The sequence below is a fragment of the Labeo rohita genome, unplaced genomic scaffold (genome assembly GCF_022985175.1).
Source record: "Labeo rohita strain BAU-BD-2019 unplaced genomic scaffold, IGBB_LRoh.1.0 scaffold_204, whole genome shotgun sequence".
Classification (NCBI taxonomy): Eukaryota; Metazoa; Chordata; class Actinopteri; order Cypriniformes; family Cyprinidae; genus Labeo; species Labeo rohita.
In genome coordinates this window covers 63,885-83,712 of record NW_026128264.1, presented here as the reverse complement: position 1 = coordinate 83,712, position 19,828 = coordinate 63,885, and the positions used below count along the sequence as shown (strand labels likewise).

The 19,828-nt window shown below is 38.9% G+C and overlaps 2 protein-coding genes across 2 annotated transcripts in view; one reads left to right on the top strand and one right to left on the bottom strand.

The window, feature by feature from the left end:
- Nucleotides 1–8,401, top strand: part of LOC127159265 (uncharacterized) — a 29,107-nt gene extending 20,706 nt beyond the window's left edge. Inside the window, exons 2-3 of the mRNA XM_051102142.1 lie at nucleotides 3,391–3,444; nucleotides 3,530–8,401. Coding sequence (XP_050958099.1) covers nucleotides 3,679–5,199 — 1,521 coding nt within the window. The 5' untranslated portion in view covers nucleotides 3,391–3,444; nucleotides 3,530–3,678 and the 3' untranslated portion in view covers nucleotides 5,200–8,401. The remainder of the gene's footprint in view (nucleotides 1–3,390; nucleotides 3,445–3,529) is intronic.
- Nucleotides 8,402–13,304: 4,903 nt separating this feature from the next.
- LOC127159266 (uncharacterized) lies at nucleotides 13,305–14,483 on the bottom strand. Its single transcript, XM_051102143.1, has one exon. It carries the CDS (start codon nucleotides 14,390–14,392, stop codon nucleotides 13,523–13,525), a length of 870 nt encoding a protein of 289 aa, XP_050958100.1. The 5' UTR covers nucleotides 14,393–14,483; the 3' UTR covers nucleotides 13,305–13,522.
- Nucleotides 14,484–19,828: the final 5,345 nt, after the last annotated feature.

Here is a 19,828-nt window from a genome sequence, read left to right as displayed (position 1 = left end):
TTCATACACTCTACCAAACATCCAAGGATCAGTATCCACATCCCGACCCTATGTACCCGGTATGGGTTGTGCCTAGCTATTCCTTAGTGTGGTTGTTAAACATGTTAATTATCCGTTCAACTGCAGCAACGGAGGACCATTATTCTGCACGAAAGTGCGGAAGAACTGACGGGGGCATGGTTTGATCTTCGGCTGACCAATCAGCAGAAAGGGGCGTTTCGTTCCGCCCACGTGTAGAAATCCAATATTCAAGCTGTTTATAAGTTTCCACCACTGAACGAAAAACGAAAAATCAAGTACAATTCTTGGTTTTCGTTTTTCTGGAACAAAAAAAAAAAAAAGAAAAAACGAAAAAGGAGCCATTTTTCTCAAGTTTCTTCTTTCAATATTAATAAAAAATCGAATAGACGAATGATACACGGATTGATTTGCACATTCACAGCCCATCCTGAATTTTATCACCAATTTAATATTTATGGTTTTCTTCCAGTATTTTGAGCATCACAAACAATGACTTTGTTCTGTGTGGTGCAGTATTTTCTCTGCTTCTGCGACTATTCTCCTTGTGTCCATCTTTCTTACAGATAATATCATGATGATCACCAGTGTTGGGGAGAAACTAGTAACTAGTAGAATTACGTAATTTAATTACAAAATAAATCTAATTGTAATTAGTTACAGTTACTGAGAAAAAATGGTGTAATTAAATTACAGTTACTTTTGAAAATGATAATGATTACAAAGGTGGTTACATCTGAATTTTTTCACACACACACACACACACACACACACACACACACACACACACACACAAACACCCACATACAGTTTCAATTGACTTCTTTCATAAATTGCATTGACTGCTCTAAAATGAGACACCAATGTTTCAGGAGTTTAGGACACAGAATAGGACAGTTTTATTTCCTATTTGGGTTTATGCATATACTTTTTAAGATTAATTGCGTTTTCCAAGGGATTGTTAGATGCCAGTGTTCCCTGTCATAACTATGCAAACATTTGATTTAAAAACTATAAAATTATTTCTTGTTATGATTTTTAATCTGTATTTATCCTCAGAATGATCTCAAAGTAAATAGGAGGTGTTAAGTATGAATTTGTGGTGGCTGTGCTTTAAATTAAATGATTACATGGCTCTGTGGAATGCTTGATTCTGATTGGTCAGTCATGACATTCCAAGGTATGTTAAGTAAGGGTTAATGTACATCCATCCAACCCAGTTGTTGTCGCAGAATAAAGCCCGACTGGCTTATCAGCTGTTGTATAAGACTGAAGGGCTCTATTTTGCAATAACAACTGGCTGCATGTACATTATCCTGCTTATTTCATGACTTCTTGTCACTAAAGTAAATAATTAGACATAAAACACTGATCTGAGTTAAAATATTTGAATGCAAAGCTTCTGTAAAGAAAGCTGTTACAAGGTAAGTTCAAGCTAGATGGAAATTTAAAGGAGACGGTGCAGTCATAGCATTTAAAGGGTTACTCCACCCCAAAAATGAAAATTGTCATCAATCACTTACCCCCATGTCATTCCAAACCTGTAAAACCTTTGTTCATCTTCGAACACACTTTAAGATTTTTTGGATGAAAACCCGGAGACTTGTGACTGTCCCATTGACTGCCAAGTAAATACCGCTGTCAAGACCCAGAAAAGTATGAAAGGTATCATCAAAATAGTCCATTTGACATCATGGTTCAATCTGAATTTATGAAGCGACGAGAATACTTTTTGTAAACAAAGAAAACATAAGAAACATAAAACATCAGCTTCACCACACGGATACATCTTCTATGTTCTTTATGCTTTGATTTAAACGAAAACAGCATATCCATGTGGTGTCGCTGACACAGAACAGCGTATGCAGTTTGCGTCCAGCAAATATTCTCCAAAATGCAGCCACAGTGATGCAGATGAGACGAATTGTTGAATAAAGTTGTTGTTTTTATTTTCTTTACGTACAAAAATTATTCTTGTCGCTTCGTAAAATTCAGATTCAGATCTTTGCGTTCAAATATTTCAACTCAGATCAGTGTTTAGTGTCCAATTATTTAATTTTTATGGCAAGCAGCTATGTAACAAGTGGAATAATGTACATCCAGCCAGTTGTTATTGCAAAAAAAAATAAAAAAAAAATAAAAAATAAATAAATAAATAAATAAATAAATAATCTATGTTATGCCTTACTTATTAAAATATTAATTCAAGTGATAAAGGATTTTAAAAGTCTGACAGTAATCAGTGTTGCTACTGTAAGGTTAACGCTGCCTGCTTTAAATGTTTCCAAATGGTCAAATGATTAACAAATAAAATATTAAAATATTAGAAATTTAGAAAAGTAATTAAAAAGTAATCAAATGTAATAAGTTACATTACTTTAATAAAGTAATTAAAAAGTGACACTACTTATTATATTTTAAATAGAGTAACTTGTAATCTGTAACCTATTGCACTTCCAAAGTTACCTTCCCAACACTGATAATCACTACGTTTGTGTGGACCGTTTTTGATTACTGTCAATTTAAATGCAGGCGATGCAGTGTTGCCTGATATTGCTATGAAAAACAAACTGTAAAACATAAGTTAAATGTATCAGAATAGTATCATAGTTTTTTGTGACAATCGCATCAATTATAAACCATGTATGAAGAATGTCCAGAGTTTTTAACAAAAGTGTTATTAGATTTTTAACAAAAATTTAATTTGTACCGGGGGGAACAGTGACGTTTTGATGTCTGAATCATTTATTAAAAAACTGGACCAAACATGTCTTCATTTATTAATGTTAAATATTTTTTTTTTTTACATAATAAATTTATTTAAATTAATAAATATTTTAAATAGGCTCATTTATAACATTAAATAAAACATTCTTGTGGAAGAATCATAGCTTAAAAATACATAGGCTAATATATCTGGTATCTAATAATATAATTACTGTTTGTAATTTTACCCCCCCGCACCAATCAGAAGTAGAATTATTTGAAAAATATACAAAATAAATAAATAAACACTCTAAAAAAATGCTGTGTTGTTTCAGCCCAACTTTGGGTCAAATATTTAATTGAAAACTTTAACCCAGCAGTTGAGTTAGTCCATACTCGACCCGAAGTTGTTATGTTTCACTTGTTTTGGTTTAGACCATACACTGAGAAAGTGCAGCTACATAGTGTTGTCAAATCGCTCATACTGTAAACAATTCACTAAGATGTTATAGAATTTCTAAATCGATTTAATTTCTAGAATTATTTCCCCTTAATGAATTTTATGAGTTTTTAACACAATGGTCTTAATTTAAAAAATGAAATTATTTTGTTTTAATCTAAAGTAACAGTACATTATTAATCTGTTTTTGTGTTTGTTGTGCACAGGAGGAGAACAGAACTGACGTACATCAGAGCAGCAGATGTTCACAACCTGTTGACGTGAGTTCCTCTTTCTGTTTCTACTGAATGAACTCAAATCCTGTATTAAGCATAATTTCTGACACAAAGGTTTTTAATTTTCCAGAAGTGAACACGTGATTTTAGCCCGGAAGAAGAAAAGATTTAACTTCAAGTGTTGAAGCATTTGAGAAAGTAATAACACCAGACTACATTAAGGCTGATTTCTTCCTTTGTTCCCAAGTCATTCTGTTGCATTAAGATTTGCCTGATCAAATGGCAGATAATGTGGCGATTGCAAGCAGGAATGCAGATGATGATTGTGGGTTAACAGATGGTAATAAGCAAGCTTGTGAAAAATCACAAAGCCCGACAGAAAATATAGAAGCAGCGGTGCATACACCACCCCAGATGAGCAGGGGAGAAATGGGGTCACGAGACTACAATCACGCTCTCTCTCTGAGTTGGTTTTCCAGGCTCCTATTATTTTTGTGTCTGCCCTCCCAAAACGACCTCCCCACAACCACCATCAAACACGCACACCACTACGCAAAAGATGGATCAACTCAAAGCAATTCTGAGTCATTGAGTCATAAAAAGAGAAAACAAGGAGCAGAAAGTAGTGAAACAAAGGCACCTAAAACTCATAATACAAACAAACAGATCCCACAATCAGCCATGTCTGAAAAGAAATCAACCCCTAATACAAGTCAAGATGCCTTCATACAGATCCCACTTTCAGTCATGTCTGGAATTAAGTCATCCTCTTCCTCTTGCTCAGTTGAAGGTCAAAATGGCATGTTTAAATTAATAGATGGAATTCCTTCATTTGCTGACAGTGAATCTAAAGTGACTGAAATAAGGACAAGAAAATCTTATGTAATATTATACAACAAAGTAACCAGAAATGCTGTTTGGGTGTATGAGATACTGAACAACAGTACTTTAGTGAAGAAATGTAAGGAGCATATGAGCTTTGGACGGAACCAATTAGAGAACACCAACAGAACCAACAAAACAAACAGAACCAACAGAACAAACAGAACCAGAACCAACAGAACAAACAGAACCAGAACCTACAGAACAAACAGAACCAGAACCTACAGAACAAACGGAACCAACAGAACAAACAGAACAAACAGAACCAACAGAACAAACAGAACAAACAGAACCAACAGAACAAACAGAACCAACAGAACACCAACAAAACATCAACAAGGTCATCTTGCTGCAGCTGCCAATCACAGGTGGTGTCAGGAAGCATATCATGACACTTTTTTGTTGACCAACATGATACCACAGCTTTCTAAAACAAACCAACGCATATGGAAAGATTTGGAGGAGTATTGTCGAAAGCTAGCTGTTGAGTTTGGCTGCAATGTCCATGTGTACACTGGACCACTTTACCTGTGCAAGAAAAGTGAGGAATATGAGCGTGTGCTTGACCCAAAAAATCCCCAAAACAGTGAAGAGAAAGCAGTGCCAACTCACCTCTTTAAGGTGGTAATTGTGGAGGAAAATGGAAAAGTAGAAAAACTAGAATGCTATGTGATGCCCAATAAAAAATCAGAATACAAAAAAATATATGAAGAAACTGGTGTTTCTCCAAGCGAATTAGAATTAGTAGATTTCAAGAAAACAATTGAGGAAATTCAGAAATGGTCTGGGCTAAACTTTAAAATAGACAAACCTCAACATAACATGATGGACAGTATAGAGATAACATGGGAAGGAGAAGATGAAAAAGGAGAATCATGTGAGGCTAAAGTAAAAGTCCATATAGTGAAGGATCCTTAGATCCTGTCACGAATCTGGTCGGTGACCTGCGGTCCGCTCACCACCAGATGTCGCCCTTGCTCTATCATTACACACAGACTGTCGCTCCACACCCCGGACTACATCTCCCAGTATCCATCGCGCTGATTGCCACAGAGTATTGTGAGTTGTTAGTGTTATTGTGTTTCTATTAGCGTTCCCTAGTTTCCTTGTTCCGAGTTCCTAGTTCCCAGTGTTTCGTTCCCTCACCTGGCCCTTCTCGTCTCGACTGCTCGCCGCCTGCCTTTCTGGACTCTTGCTTGTGTTATTGGATTATTCTCTACGTCTTGCCTGTGACATTCCTGTTTGCTGTTGTTTGACCCTGCCCGCTCGACCATGTATCTGTCTAGTCCCTTCAATAAAAGCTCGCAAGTGGATCCGCTCGCCTCTCGTCCTTTACTCCCTGTTACAGATCCTTACATGCAAATTATTGTGTTGTGTTTAAATTTTATGTTTGTTTTTAATTTTATTTATAATCATTTATTTACATAATTATTTATAATCATTTTATAATCATTAGTCATTCACATAATTCATATTTAATTATGTATTTGATTATTTAAGTATTTATAATTTATTCATTTATTTATATATTTTATTCATTTATATGTTTTTATATTTCTTATTATCTTCCTTGCTTATGCATTTTCATTATTGTTCAGTTCCAAGATTGTGGGGTTTCATGAATTGTTTGGTCTAAGAAATAGATAACGGGGATGTTTATGGAAATTCAAGGTTTATGGGATGTTGAATTTGTTTGATATATCATTGTTCTTTGAGCTGTACTCCCCAGACAAGTCTGAACATTGAGACATACGCAACTAAAACTGTTCAATAAATTCTGTTATACCTTTTTACCATCATCACTTCGTCTCCTGCTTCTGCTCTTTTCTGGCTTCCATCGATAACTGACAGAAACCTGCTGTTAGCGGGGTTGGGGTAACGACAGCTTGCTGACTAGTTGTCCTGTTACCGAAAGACTGATATTTTCCGGGGACGACTCTCGCAGGCGTCTTCTCCTGGCTTAACTACTGCAAGGCAGAGTGAGTGTGTTCTGTTTAACATTTCATGAACAATTCAGTACGTACTGTCGTGGTAGCTTCTTGCTACTGGGATTATTGCTACAGATTATATAATTTCTTCAGTTATGGAGGAGGCAGATGTTAATAACTGAAAAGAGATAACTGAAAAACTGACACAACATCTAAAAGAGCACTTTAAGATTAAAGAAGCAGAACAAGAAATAGTTGCGAAATATAAAATTAGTGGTAAAATTCAAAGAATGAAAACTAGAGAATCAAGGCGAATCCCTTGGATTCTTGCCACTTTGTCTAAATGTAGAAAATGGGAAATGAAACTGCAAACAGATAATCATAACAGAGACAAAGAAATTATGCAGAAGAAACTGAAGGGGTTACAAGATAGTCAGGAGTTAAAATCTCAGCTTGAAAATGAAAAGAAACCCAAAACAGCTAATGCAAATGTTCAAAATTTACAAAGGACTGACCAAAACCAAATTTCTGCTTTACTGCATTCGAATGCATCTGGTGCTGATAGTGACACTGATATGACCACAGATTCAGATTCTGACACAGACATTGATGATTGTGAAAGGGGCAACAGCAAAGGCCATTGTGAGTAAACATCAAGAAAGGGAAAAAACTAACTGAGCTTTATCTTCAGAAAACGGGAAAGAAGGGAATGTGTTAATGGATCATGAGGTCAGAGATTCAGATGTTATGCAGTACAAATATACACCCCCAACTTCTAAAGAGGTGTATGAGTGGTCAAAGGAGGTAGGAAATATCAGAAAAGACATGAGATCAGAGATCAAGAGATTTTTTCTCTGTCAGTCAGAGATGGTTTCAGCATAGTCTCAGTCAACCTGTCATCAGCAGACAGGAAAAGTTTGAAAGAAGCTCTTGGTGAATCTTTAATTAGTGAACGTCTGATTGATGACAGGGCTGAGAGAGAAGGGTGGAAAAAAACTTAAGGCTTGGTGTAGGAAAGCACAACAGCAAAAGGTTGATTGGAATGAAATTACAAGGTGTAAACAAAAGACAGATGAAAGTGTTGAGGATTACACTGAACGATTGTGTGAGACCTTTTCACTTTACTCTGGCTTGGATGTTGGCTGTGAGCCATCAAAAATACTAAATATTCTATCAAATTAATATCATATATAAGCTATAAAATCTGCAGTGCATATATACATACAAGGAATAAATACTTGAAATATATTTTAGTTAACTGATAGACAAGGGGAAAAAAACTGTGCAACACATAACATAGCCTATATTTGATGAGTTTCAGTTCAGTTTTGTGACAGAAAGGAAACTAAAAATGGCAGAAAGCGACATTCTATTTGTTTTTTTGTTTAAGTTGGTTTTGCTGGTATTGAGAAACGTTGAAGTAATCGTACTTTATCAAAGTAAAACACAGTGAACCAAACTGACAGATTGTACAAAGTTTATAATTTACATAATAAATATTAGCTTCCGGGACCGGTTTGAGGGCCAATGCGTTAAAGGTTGTTAGGCTGCATTAATTAGGTCAACCGGAACCGGGAACACTTCCCATAACACCCGATGTGCTCAGTGCATTGTAAGAAGAATTGCATCTATGCTAAAGTTAGTCTGTTTCTTTCTTATTCCGAGGTCACCTTAACCACCAGATCCAGTCCGTATCCAGATCAGATGGTCACTGCAGTCCCCCCGGTCCAGTCCGTACCCAGCCCAGATGGTGGATCAGCACCTAGAGACGACCTCTACAGCCCTGAATGTCAGCGGAGACAACATCGACTAGATGAGCCCCAGAAAAGGATCCCCAGTGAAGACCTCATCACCTAGACAGCCATCGGCAGAAGACCGCAGGAATCAGATGAGTCCTCTGTGTCTGGCTAGAGGAGAACTGGCCCCCCGACTGAGCCTGGTTTCTCCCAAGGTTTTTTTTCTCCATTGTCACCGATGGAGTTTTGGTTCCTTGCCGCTGTCGCCTCTGGCTTGCTTAGTTGGGGACACTTTTTCTTCACACAATATTGTATTTTACTGAACTGAGCTAGATGATGACATCATTGAATCCACTGATGAACTCCCTTTGCCTGAAAATTGAGTGTTTACTGTTGCCCTTTTGCATTATCGATGCACTATTTCCTATTTAATACTGTATAGACGCTTTTGTCACAATTCTGTATTGTTAAAGGTGGTATATAAATAAAGGTGACTTGACTTTACTAGACTTTAGCATTTGGATGCATCGCAAATATGGAAATATTATGGAATATTTGGATTTGTGCCGAGTGAGAGAGATAGAATACATGAGCACAAAGGTCCATTTCACAGGCAGTTGAGTGCGCAACTCGTCAGTGAGAGACACGTTCAGAATCAGCACAGGTCTCTGTCCAGTGGGCTTTGTAGTGTTGGGTTCGAGTCCGAGTCTTTAACCAGTCGAGTCCGAGTCCAAATTGGGCAGAGTCGGACTCAAGTGTGAGTCCCAAAGGGCCAAGTCCAAGTCGAGTCAGAGTCCAAGGAAACACTACTGTTTGTCAGTATCTTAACATTGTTTTAACCCAGGGGTGCTCAAACTCGGTCCTGGAGTGCCAGTGTCCTACAGAGTTTAGCTCCAGCCACAATTAGACACACCTGAACCAGCTTATCAAGCTCTTACTAGGCATACTAGAAACCCCCTGGCAGGTATGTTGAGGCAAGTTGGAACTAAACCATTTTTAACCTTTACAACTAGAAAAACACAATGTCAATTGAAATGTAAGAAAAGCAAACCTCTAGTGGATCTTGCCATTTTGATTTTTCACAACATCTTTTAAGTGTCCATGTTCTGCTTTGCAAACTTAATGTCATGTAACAAAAGTTATGGCTGACTTATGTCTTGTGACATATTTCAGAGTGAAACAGGTTTTAGAGCGGGACCTGACTTTATGTATTTATTGATATAGTAAATATATAAATTCAAGGGTGGTGGTAAAGGAGTAGGTATTGTCATGGGTGGGAGCAAAGCGACAGACACAGTGGGCGTGACGTCAGGCCTCGGAGAGGCTTTTATTAAACAATGTAAAAAAAGTGTCCAAAAGGGGGAAATAAAAGTGTCCAAAAGAAACAGGGGATCTGGTGTCCTCGGCGTGAAGTGGTTCCGTGATGGAGGGGCAGTGTTCAGAGGGGAAGGGTCCAGGTAAGGGGCGGAGTCCGGCGGCCGCACTTGCTCCCCGCCGGGGTCCACGGCAATATGACGGGTAGCGGCTTCCTTTAGTGGCTTCATCCATTCTTTAGCGGCGGCACTTCCTCAGGCGGGTGAGAAGGCCCGGCATCCTGGCCCGCAGCCATTTCCATGCGGCTCGCACTCGGACCATGGGTCCGGCCGCTCGTCCATCCGGCAGCGCTCGTCCCTCTACGCTCCCTTCCTGGACCCACGAGGACACCAGCATGCATGCACGGGGAAGAGACCGGTCTCCTGAGGAGAGGCGCACTCGGCATTTTAACAGCGGCGGTGATGAGGCTTCATTCACATCAGGTGTGCCTCATCACATGCCGCCAGACCTGGATGTTTCGGCGCCCCTCCTCCTCCCACACGCCCACTCCCGTCGGGAGCCTGGTGAAGGGCGGCGATTACCGACGGGGTGAAGCTGATAAGTAGGGGGGAGGCAGCCGACTCGTCACATTATCTTGGTGAATGGGACCTTAAGAGCAGAAAATGCACCTCTTTTCTGATTGTGGCTGTGTGTGTTTTGGGTTTTATATGACTTTTTTTCTTGGATGAAAATGAGGCTGTGAGGGATAAACCTTTACAATGGCACACACTGTGTATAAAGCCTACATATACTTTCCATAAGTCACAGCAAACTCACACCTGTTTTAATTTTGAATGCATTTATAGTAACATTAATTACAATAAATTACATTATATAAAGCAAAAATGTATGATGTGCCATTGAATTATTATAAAGTCATGCACACCCAAGGTGGTTTTGGACCCATTAAAACTACTGCTGCAAATATGTTAGAAAAAAGTATTTTTCTTTGAAGCTAGAAACTGCCACCATTTTTAAATAATAACAATAATTTTAATACAGCAAAAACTAATATAAGTAAAACATTCTCAAGCTTACTGAAGGCAGGTAAACACTCCAAGTGGGCCTATACTAACAAACAAAAGCTTTAAGATCTGATGCACAGATGAAATATTTTGACGCATCAGTATTTCTCCCAAATGTTCAGGTTTACTTAAAGACAAAACCTGAGACCTGACTCGAGTCGGAGTACGAGTCCGAGTACCCCAACTCTCGGGCTTTGTATTCAAGTGCGCAACTCCTGACATTCGCTGTTCTTCTGCTGATGGTTATCAAACAGTGTTGCATTACTGCAGCACCCCCTACTGGATTGAAGGTGAATTGCCTGTATTCGTAGTAAGGCCTCATGCACCGGACCCAGATGCCAGTACCGTGGCGGTTCGGTACGGATACATGTATAGTTACACCCCTACTGGATTCTTACTTACTTCTTACGATGTACTGAGTACATCGGGTGTTATGGGAAGTGTTCCCGGTTCCGGTTGACCTAATTAGTGCAGCCTAACAATCCTTTAACGGATTTGAATTATAGGAATATGTTGATTTGTTATGTGTAAGCAAGGTTAAAGAGATGGGTCTTTAATCTAGATTTAAACTGACAGAGTGTGTCTGCGTCCCGAACAGTGTAGGGTAGATTGTTCCAGAGTTTGGGCGCTAGATAAGAAAATGATCTCCCGCCCGCGGTTGATTTTGATATTCTCGGTATTATCAAATTGCCAGAGTTTTGAGAACGCAGCGGACGTGAGGGACTATAATGTGATAGGAGCTCGCTCAGGTACTGAGGTGCTAAACCATTCAGGGCTTTGTAAGTAATTAGCAAGATTTTAAAATCTACACAATGTTTAATAGGGAGCCAGTGCAGTGTTGACAGAACCGGGCTAATATGATCATACTTTTTGGTTCTAGTAAGAACTCTAGCTGCTGCATTTTGGACCAGCTGGAGTTTGTTTATTAAGCGAGCAGAACAACCACCCAATAAAGCATTAGAGTAATCTAACCGTGAGGTCATAAATGCATGAATTAATGTTTCAGCATTTGACATTGATAGCATAGGTCGTAGTTTAGATATATTTTTGAGATGGAAAAATGCAGTTTTGCAAATACTAGAGATGTGGTTTTCAAAGGAAAGATTACCATCAAATAGCACACCTAGGTTCCTAACTGATGACGAAGAATTTACAGAACAGCCATCAAGTATTAGACAGTGTTGTAGGTTATTACACGCTGAGGTTTTAGGCCCAATAATTAACACCTCTGTTTTTTCAGAATTTAGCAGTAAGAAATTACTTGTCATCCAATTTTTTAACTCAACTACACAATCCATTAGTTTTTCAAATTGGTACGTTTCGCCGGGCCGCGAGGAAATATAGAGCTGGGTATCATCAGCGTAGCAGTGAAAGCTAACACCATATTTCCTGATGATATCACCCAAGGGTAACATGTAAAGCGCAAAGAGTAATGGCCCTAGTACTGAGCCTTGCGGTACTCCATACTGCACTTGTGATCGATATGATACCTCTTCATTTACTGCCACGAATTGATGGCGGTCAGATAGATACGATTTAAACCATGCCAATGCACTACCACTAATGCCAACATAATTCTCAAGTCTATTCAAGAGAATATTGTGATCAACAGTATCAAACGCAGCACTAAGATCCAATAGCACTAACAGAGAGATACAACCACGATCGGATGACAAGAGTAGATCATTTGTAACTCTAATAAGAGCAGTCTCAGTACTATGGTACGGTCTAAAACCTGACTGAAAATCCTCACAGATATCGTATTTCTGTAGGAAGGAGGATAGTTGTGAGGATACAACCTTTTCTAATATCTTTGATAGAAATGGGAGATTCGAGATAGGTCTGTAATTAGTTAATTCGTTGGGGTCAAGTTGTGGTTTTTTAATTAGAGGCTTAATAGCAGCCAGTTTGAAGGTTTTGGGGACATATCCTAATGACAGTGATGAATTAATAATATTTAGCAGAGGATCTTTGAGATCTGGAAGCAAGTCTTTTAGTAGCCTAGATGGAATAGGGTCTAGCATACAAGTTGTTGGTTTAGATGATTTAACAAGTTTATACAATTCTTCCTGAGCTATAGTAGAGCTAGAGTAGTATTGCACTATCTGATGCGACACTGTAATTGACGGCTGCATAGTGACAATTTTGTCTCTAATTGTATCGATCTCGGAAGTAAAGTAGTTCATGAAGTCATTACTGCTATGCTGATGGGCATAGTCAGTGCCTGTTGGTTCTTTATTTTTTGTTAACTTAGCCACTGTATTGAATAAATACCTAGGGTTATGTTTGTTTTCTTCTAAAAGAGTTGAAAAGTAATCAGATCTTGCCAATTTTAACGCTTTTCTATACGATAGGGTACATTCCCGCCAGGCAGTACGAAAAACCTCTAATTTTGTTTTCCTCCAGCTGCGCTCCATTTTCCGGGCTGCTCTCTTTAGGGCGCGAGTGTGCTCGTTATACCACGGGGTCGGACTGTTATCCTTAATCTTCCTTAGGCGCAGAGGAGTTGAATTTACAGTTTTAGTCATCTGGAGAATACACGAGACTAGATAATGATCAGAGATATCATCACTTTGCTGCAGAATCTCAACGGCATTGACATCAATTCCATGTGACAGTATTAAGTCTAGAGTATGATTTCGACAATGAGTGGGACCTGATACGTGTTGTCTAACTCCAATATAATTTAAAATATCTGTAAATGCAGATATTTGTGCAGTGAAACACTAAAAATATTGCTATAAATTGTAGAAACACCTCCCCCTTTACCTTTTAGACGTGGCTCATGTTTATAACAGTAATCATGAGGGGTAGACTCGTTTAAGATAATGTAATCATCTGATTTTAGCCAGGTTTCTGTCAAACATAGCACATCTAGGTTATGATCAATGATCATATCATTTACAAAAAGTGCTTTTGTGGAGAGGGACCTGATATTCAAAAGGCCAAGTTTTATCATTTGTTTCTCTGTATTATGTAAATTTTTAATTTGTTGAACGTTGATTAGATTGTTACTCTTGAATTGGTTTGGACGTCTTTTGTATTGTCTAGCTCGGGGAACAGACACAGTCTCTATAGCATGGTATCTAGGTGAAAGGGTCTCTATGTGCTGAGAATTAACTGATTTTGGTGACGTGAGGCGGCTAGCAGACGGTCGGATTAGCCAGTCTGTCTGCTTCCTGACCTGGGCCCCAGTTAGTCAAGTGCAAACTCTAAGACTATATGCCATATTACTAGAGAGAAGAGCAGCACCACCCCTGGAGGGATGAAGACCATCTCTTTTCAACAGGTCAGGTCTGCCCCAAAAACTTGTCCAATTGTCTATGAAACCTATGTTATTCTGCGGGCACCACTTAGACATCCAGCCATTTAGTGACGACAGTCTACTATGTATCTCGTCACCATGATACGCAGGGAGGGGGCCAGAGCAAATTACAGTCTCTGACATCGTACTTGCAAGTTCACACACCTCTTTAACATTATTTTTAGTGATCTCCGACTGGCGAAGTCGAACATCATTAGTGCCGACGTGAATAACGATCTTACTGAATTTACGTTTAGCATTAGCCAGCACTTTTAAATTTGCCAAGATGTCAGGCGCTCTGGCTCCCGGTAAACATTGGACTATGGTGGGTGGTGTCTCTATTTTCACGTTCCGTACAATAGAATCGCCAATAACTAGAGCACTTTGATCAGGTTTCTCAGTGGGTGCGTCACTGAGTGGGGAGAACCTGTTTGATGTTCTGATCGGAACAGAAGAGCGGTGTTTTGACCCGAGACTATGCCGCCTCACAGTCACCCAGTTGCCCTGCTGCAAAGGCGAAGTTACCGGAACCGAACAATGTACGGGACTTCCTGAGCTAGTCGCATCCAAAGCCGTATCTAATGCCCTCACATTCTTACTATCCTCGATTAAAGTTTGGATGCGTGTCTCTAGTTCTGAAATCTTCTCTGTCAGCCTAACTATTTCCCTGCATTTATCACATGTGAATCCCTCACTGCCGACAGAGATTGATAAACTATACATATGACAGGTGATGCAGGTTACCAGGAAAGGAGAAGAAGCCATTACTCACCGTAGTTGTAGAACGATTTCAACTTACCACTGTTGTCTGATGAACTTGTGTAGAAAAAGGCGTAGAGAAAAAGTAAAAGTGAATGGCAAGCTAACCTACACTACAAACACGCTGCACTCGCGGTTGTAGAATAAAAACGAGCGATCAACGAGAGCGAGGAAAAAAGGAAAGCTGTAGTAGACATGAATAGAGACGTGAGTGGGAACGCAAATGGCAGGCTAACCGGCAAACGGAATGCTAACGCACAGCGCGGCGTTGCACTTGCGGTTATAGATTAAAAACGAGCGATCGGATTAGTTTGATGGATAATAACAGAAATCTGGTGGGGAAAAAGCTATATTTTATCACTTTAAACAACAGAAAGTAATAGTAAAATAGAGATTTCCTAAGAAGAATAAAAATCTAGGGAGCTACAAACCAGCTACAAAAGCACACCACTCTGCAACAGGAAAAAAGGAAAGCGGTAGTAGACGTGAATAGAGACGTGAGTGGGCACTTATAAATGGACGTGTTTTGGACACTTATAAATGGTAATACTCAGATCGCGATTACTTACCCACAAATCAATAGAAGTTGAGGCAACAAAAATAATGTAACAAGCTAATTTTATTCGTAGTAAATGTAATACAGTATTATTACTAATTACTAAGTCCTAGTATCTTAGTAAGTAGTTACCCTACTTGTTACCCTCCTCTTCTTTACTCATCTCGGAACAAAGTGTACAGACGACTGCAAGTACGTCAGTATAAAAGGGTCTTCCAGGGAAGATATTGTCAATCTGACACTATGTATGGGAAGCATTGACAAGACTACTACTGGTTTAAAATAAATATCTTTACTTTTGGATACTGTGGGCTTGTGATGGATGACGAGAAGCATGCTGTAAAAAAAATCCTGCTAAGTTACAGTTAACAACTGGCAGCTAAATTTTCCTGCATAAAACTGAGATAACAGTGCATCTACCGTAATATCCCTGCTGAAAAAAACAGCTAAAACCAGCTTAGGCTGGTTAGCTGGTTTTAGCTGGTTTAAGCTGGAAGTAGCTGGTTTTAGCTGGTCTCCCAGCCTGGCCAAGCTGGTCAAGCTGGTCTCCCAGCCAGGCTGGTTTTAGCTGGAAGTAGCTGGTTTTAGCTGGTCTCCCAGCCTGGCCAGGCTGGTTTTAGCTGGTTTAAGATGGAAATAGCTGGAAGTAGCTGGTTTTAGCTGGTTTAAGATGGAAGTAGCTGGTCTTAGCTGGTTTAAGCTGGAAGTAACTGGTCTTAGCTGGTCTCCCAGCCTGGCCAGGCTGGTTTTAGCTGGTTTAAGCTGGAAGTAGCTGGTTTTAGCTGGTTTAAGCTGGAAGTAGCTGGTTTTAGCTGGTTTAAGCTGGAAGTAGCTGATCTTAGCTGGTTTCCCAGCCTGGCCAGGCTGGTTTTAGCTGGTTTAAGCTGGAAGTAGCTGGTTTTAGCTGGTCTCCCAGCCTGGCCAGGCTGGTTTTAGCTGGTTTAAGATGGAAGTAGCTGGCTTTAGCGGGTCTCCCAGCCTGGCCAGGCTGGTTTTAGCTGGTTTAAGCTGGAAGTAGCTGGTTTTAGCTGGTCTCCCAGCCTGGCCAGGCTGGTTTTAGCTGGTTTAAGATGGAAGTAGCTGGCTTTAGCTGGTCTCCCAGCCTGGCCAAGCTGTTGTCCATTTGACCTAATTACAAATTAATCAGTTTGTTTCACTTACTGACAAGGTTCAATTCAAGGTAAGTTTAGTATTATAATCAGGTAGGTTAGATGATACATCTTAAATTATTCTAGTTCTTAATGATAATATTTGAGAAGAGTCTAAAATAAATTGTAGTCTCAAGTATAGCATAAAATCAAGATAGCACTTAAAAAAATCAGCATAGAACTCAAATCAGATTAAATTATTGTCTGAAGAAATACATTCACCATAGTTGTATGACCAAATTTAGTCAGCTGTTTTATTTTTAAGGAGTGTTCCGGTATTAGACTTTTACACAAAATATAAATGAAACAAACAAACAGTCTTTATATAATAAATAACAACCTCCTGCAATTAAAAAACACTAGGAGAGAAAAAAATGTATATATCTTTAACAAGAAATGCTTAAAGCATAATCTGATCACGTGGATCACGTGGTGGTTTGACGCAACTGTACAGCATATTGCTGTAAATTTTAAATCTACAGAGGCGGGAATTTCTTCAACGGTCCACATTCGGGAGCAGCAATAAGTGAGATTCACAGCAGCGGTAAGTTTTTTATTTCACTTTTAATTTTTCATTCTTGGTAACTGCAGTACTATATTAAGGTGTCTACATTTGCAGTAACCGCAGATTAACGAATCCTCCGTCCGCGGGGCGCGACGGAGACTTGTGCCGGGTTTAAGGAGTGCGGTCGCGGGAGGATTTCACACATTCCCCGGCTTTAGCGGCTATAGGCGGAAAATCTACTGCCGTCAGGCCAGCCTCCACTTAGAAAAACACTGTCATTCTAGCCGCCACTTTATTTTGAGGTGTGCGCATATACCACGCGTTATGGTAATAGCGTGCAAAAACCTACATCAATGGAAAAGCGATCTTTAGCTTTCATTTATTGAGCCAGTTACTCTGTCAGTGTTGAATGATAACAAATGTTGCTCAAATGTTGGGTAATATTCAATGTAGAATTTCCAAATAATACAAAAATAAATGATGAGAAACAACAAAATAAAAGACTTTCATAAACGTGCAAATAACCGTTTTTATATGTAAATTCACATTATTATCATTATAAATAAAACTCCCTGTTTCCACAAAATGTTTCACCTTAAATAAAAAAAAATAAAAATAGGAAAAAAAAAGTCCCAATGTCAGGACTATCTAACGTAGCATTAAATAATAAAAGCCATCCAAAAACTCATATATAACTAGTTTGTCTTTGTTTTGAAGAGCTCTAAAAAAGTCTGTGATTGCACAAACCAGTTTCAATTCATATTGACAGTCCACCACCCCAGTGAGTGCCTCAGCCAGTTTCAGGACTATCTGATGTAGCATTACACAATAAAAGCCCTAGAAAAACTCATATATGACCAGTTTTGTCTTTGATTTTGAAGAGCTTTAAAAAAGGAACTCTGTGATTGCACAGACCAGTTTCAATTCAGATTGACAGTCCACCATCCCACTGTGTCCTTCAGCCAGTTTCAGGACTATCTGATGTAGCATTACATAATAAAAGCCTTCCAAAAACTCATATATGACCAGTTTTGTCTTTGATTTTGGATAGCTCTAAAAAGAAACTCTGTGATTGCACAAACCAGTTTCAATTCAGATTGACAGTCCACCATCCCACTGTGTCCTTCAGCCAGTTTCAGGACTATCTGATGTAGCATTACATAATAAAAGCCTTCCAAAAACTCATATATGACCAGTTTTGTCTTTGATTTTGGATAGCTCTAAAAAAGAAACTCTGTGATTGCACAAACCAGTTTCAATTCAGATTGACAGTCCACCATCCCACTGTGTCCTTCAGCCAGTTTCAGGACTATCTGATGTAGCATTACATAATAAAAGCCTTCCAAAAACTCATATATGACCAGTTTTGTCTTTGATTTTGGATAGCTCTAAAAAAGAAACTCTGTGATTGCACAAACCAGTTTCAATTCAGATTGACAGTACAACAGCCCAGTGTGTCCCTCAGCCAGTTTCAGGACTATCTGATGTAGCATTACATAATAAAAGCTCTCCAAAATCTCATATATGACCAGTTTTGTCTTTGATTTTGGATAGCTCTAAAAAAGAAACTCTGTGATTGCACAAACCAGTTTCAATTCAGATTGACAGTACAACAGCCCAGTGTGTCACTCAGCCAGTTTCAGGACTATCTGATGTAGCATTAAATAATAAAAGCCATCCAAAAACTCATATATGACCAGTTTTGTCTTTGATTTTGGATAGCTCTAAAAAAGAAACTCTGTGATTGCACAAACCAGTTTCAATTCAGATTGACAGTACAACAGCCCAGTGTGTCCCTCAGCCAGTTTCAGGACTATCTGATGTAGCATTACATAATAAAAGCTCTCCAAAATCTCATATATGACCAGTTTTGTCTTTGATTTTGGATAGCTCTAAAAAAGAAACTCTGTGATTGCACAAACCAGTTTCAATTCAGATTGACAGTACAACAGCCCAGTGTGTCACTCAGCCAGTTTCAGGACTATCTGATGTAGCATTAAATAATAAAAGCCATCCAAAAACTCATATATAACTAGTTTGTCTTTGTTTTGAAGAGCTCTAAAAAAGTCTGTGATTGCACAAACCAGTTTCAATTCAGATTGACAGTCCACCACCCCAGTGAGTGCCTCAGCCAGTTTCAGGACTATCTGATGTAGCATTACACAATAAAAGCCCTAGAAAAACTCATATATGACCAGTTTTGTCTTTGATTTTGAAGAGCTTTAAAAAAGGAACTCTGTGATTGCACAGACCAGTTTCAATTCAGATTGACAGTCCACCATCCCACTGTGTCCTTCAGCCAGTTTCAGGACTATCTGATGTAGCATTACATAATAAAAGCCTTCCAAAAACTCATATATGACCAGTTTTGTCTTTGATTTTGGATAGCTCTAAAAAAGAAACTCTGTGATTGCACAGACCAGTTTCAATTCAGATTGACAGTACAACACCCCAGTGTGTCACCCAGTCAGTTTCAGGAATATCTGATGTAGCATTACATAATAAAAGGTCTCTAAAATCTCATATATGACCAGTTTTGTCTGATTTTGAAGAGCTCTAAAAAAGAAACTCTGTGATTGCACAAACCAGTTTCAATTCAGATTGACAGTACAACACCCCAGTGTGTCACCCAGTCAGTTTCAGGAGTATCTGATGTAGCATTACATAATAAAAGGTCTCTAAAATCTCATATATGACCAGTTTTGTCTGATTTTGAAGAGCTCTAAAAAAGGAACTCTGTGATTGCACAGACCAGTTTCAATTCAGATTGACAGTACAACACCCCAGTGTGTCCTTCAGCCAGTTTCAAGACTATCTGATGTAGCATTACATAATAAAAGGTCTCTAAAATCTCATATATGACCAGTTTTGTCTGATTTTGAAGAGCTCTAAAAAAGGAACTCTGTGATTGCACAGACCAGTTTCAATTCAGATTGACAGTACAACACCCCAGTGTGTCCTTCAGCCAGTTTCAAGACTATCTGATTTAGCATTACATAATAAAAGTTTTCCAAAACTCAAAAGTACCCAAAAACTAAGGGTGTCATTTAGCCAGTTTCAGGACTGGCTGCCAGTCCACTCCAGTGGAATAGCTCTAAATAAGGAAACTGTCAATCTGAATTGAAATTGTTTTGTGGAAGCATGGTGTTTCCTTCTTAGAGCTTTCCAAAATCAGAGACAAAACTGGTCATGTATTACAGTCTGGAAGGCTTTTATTATGAAATTCTACATCA

Bases quoted from the DNA above. Each gene is read 5' to 3' on its own strand.
- LOC127159266 (XM_051102143.1), bottom strand. From the start codon at position 14,392: ATGGCTTCTTCTCCTTTCCTGGTAACCTGCATCACCTGTCATATGTAT.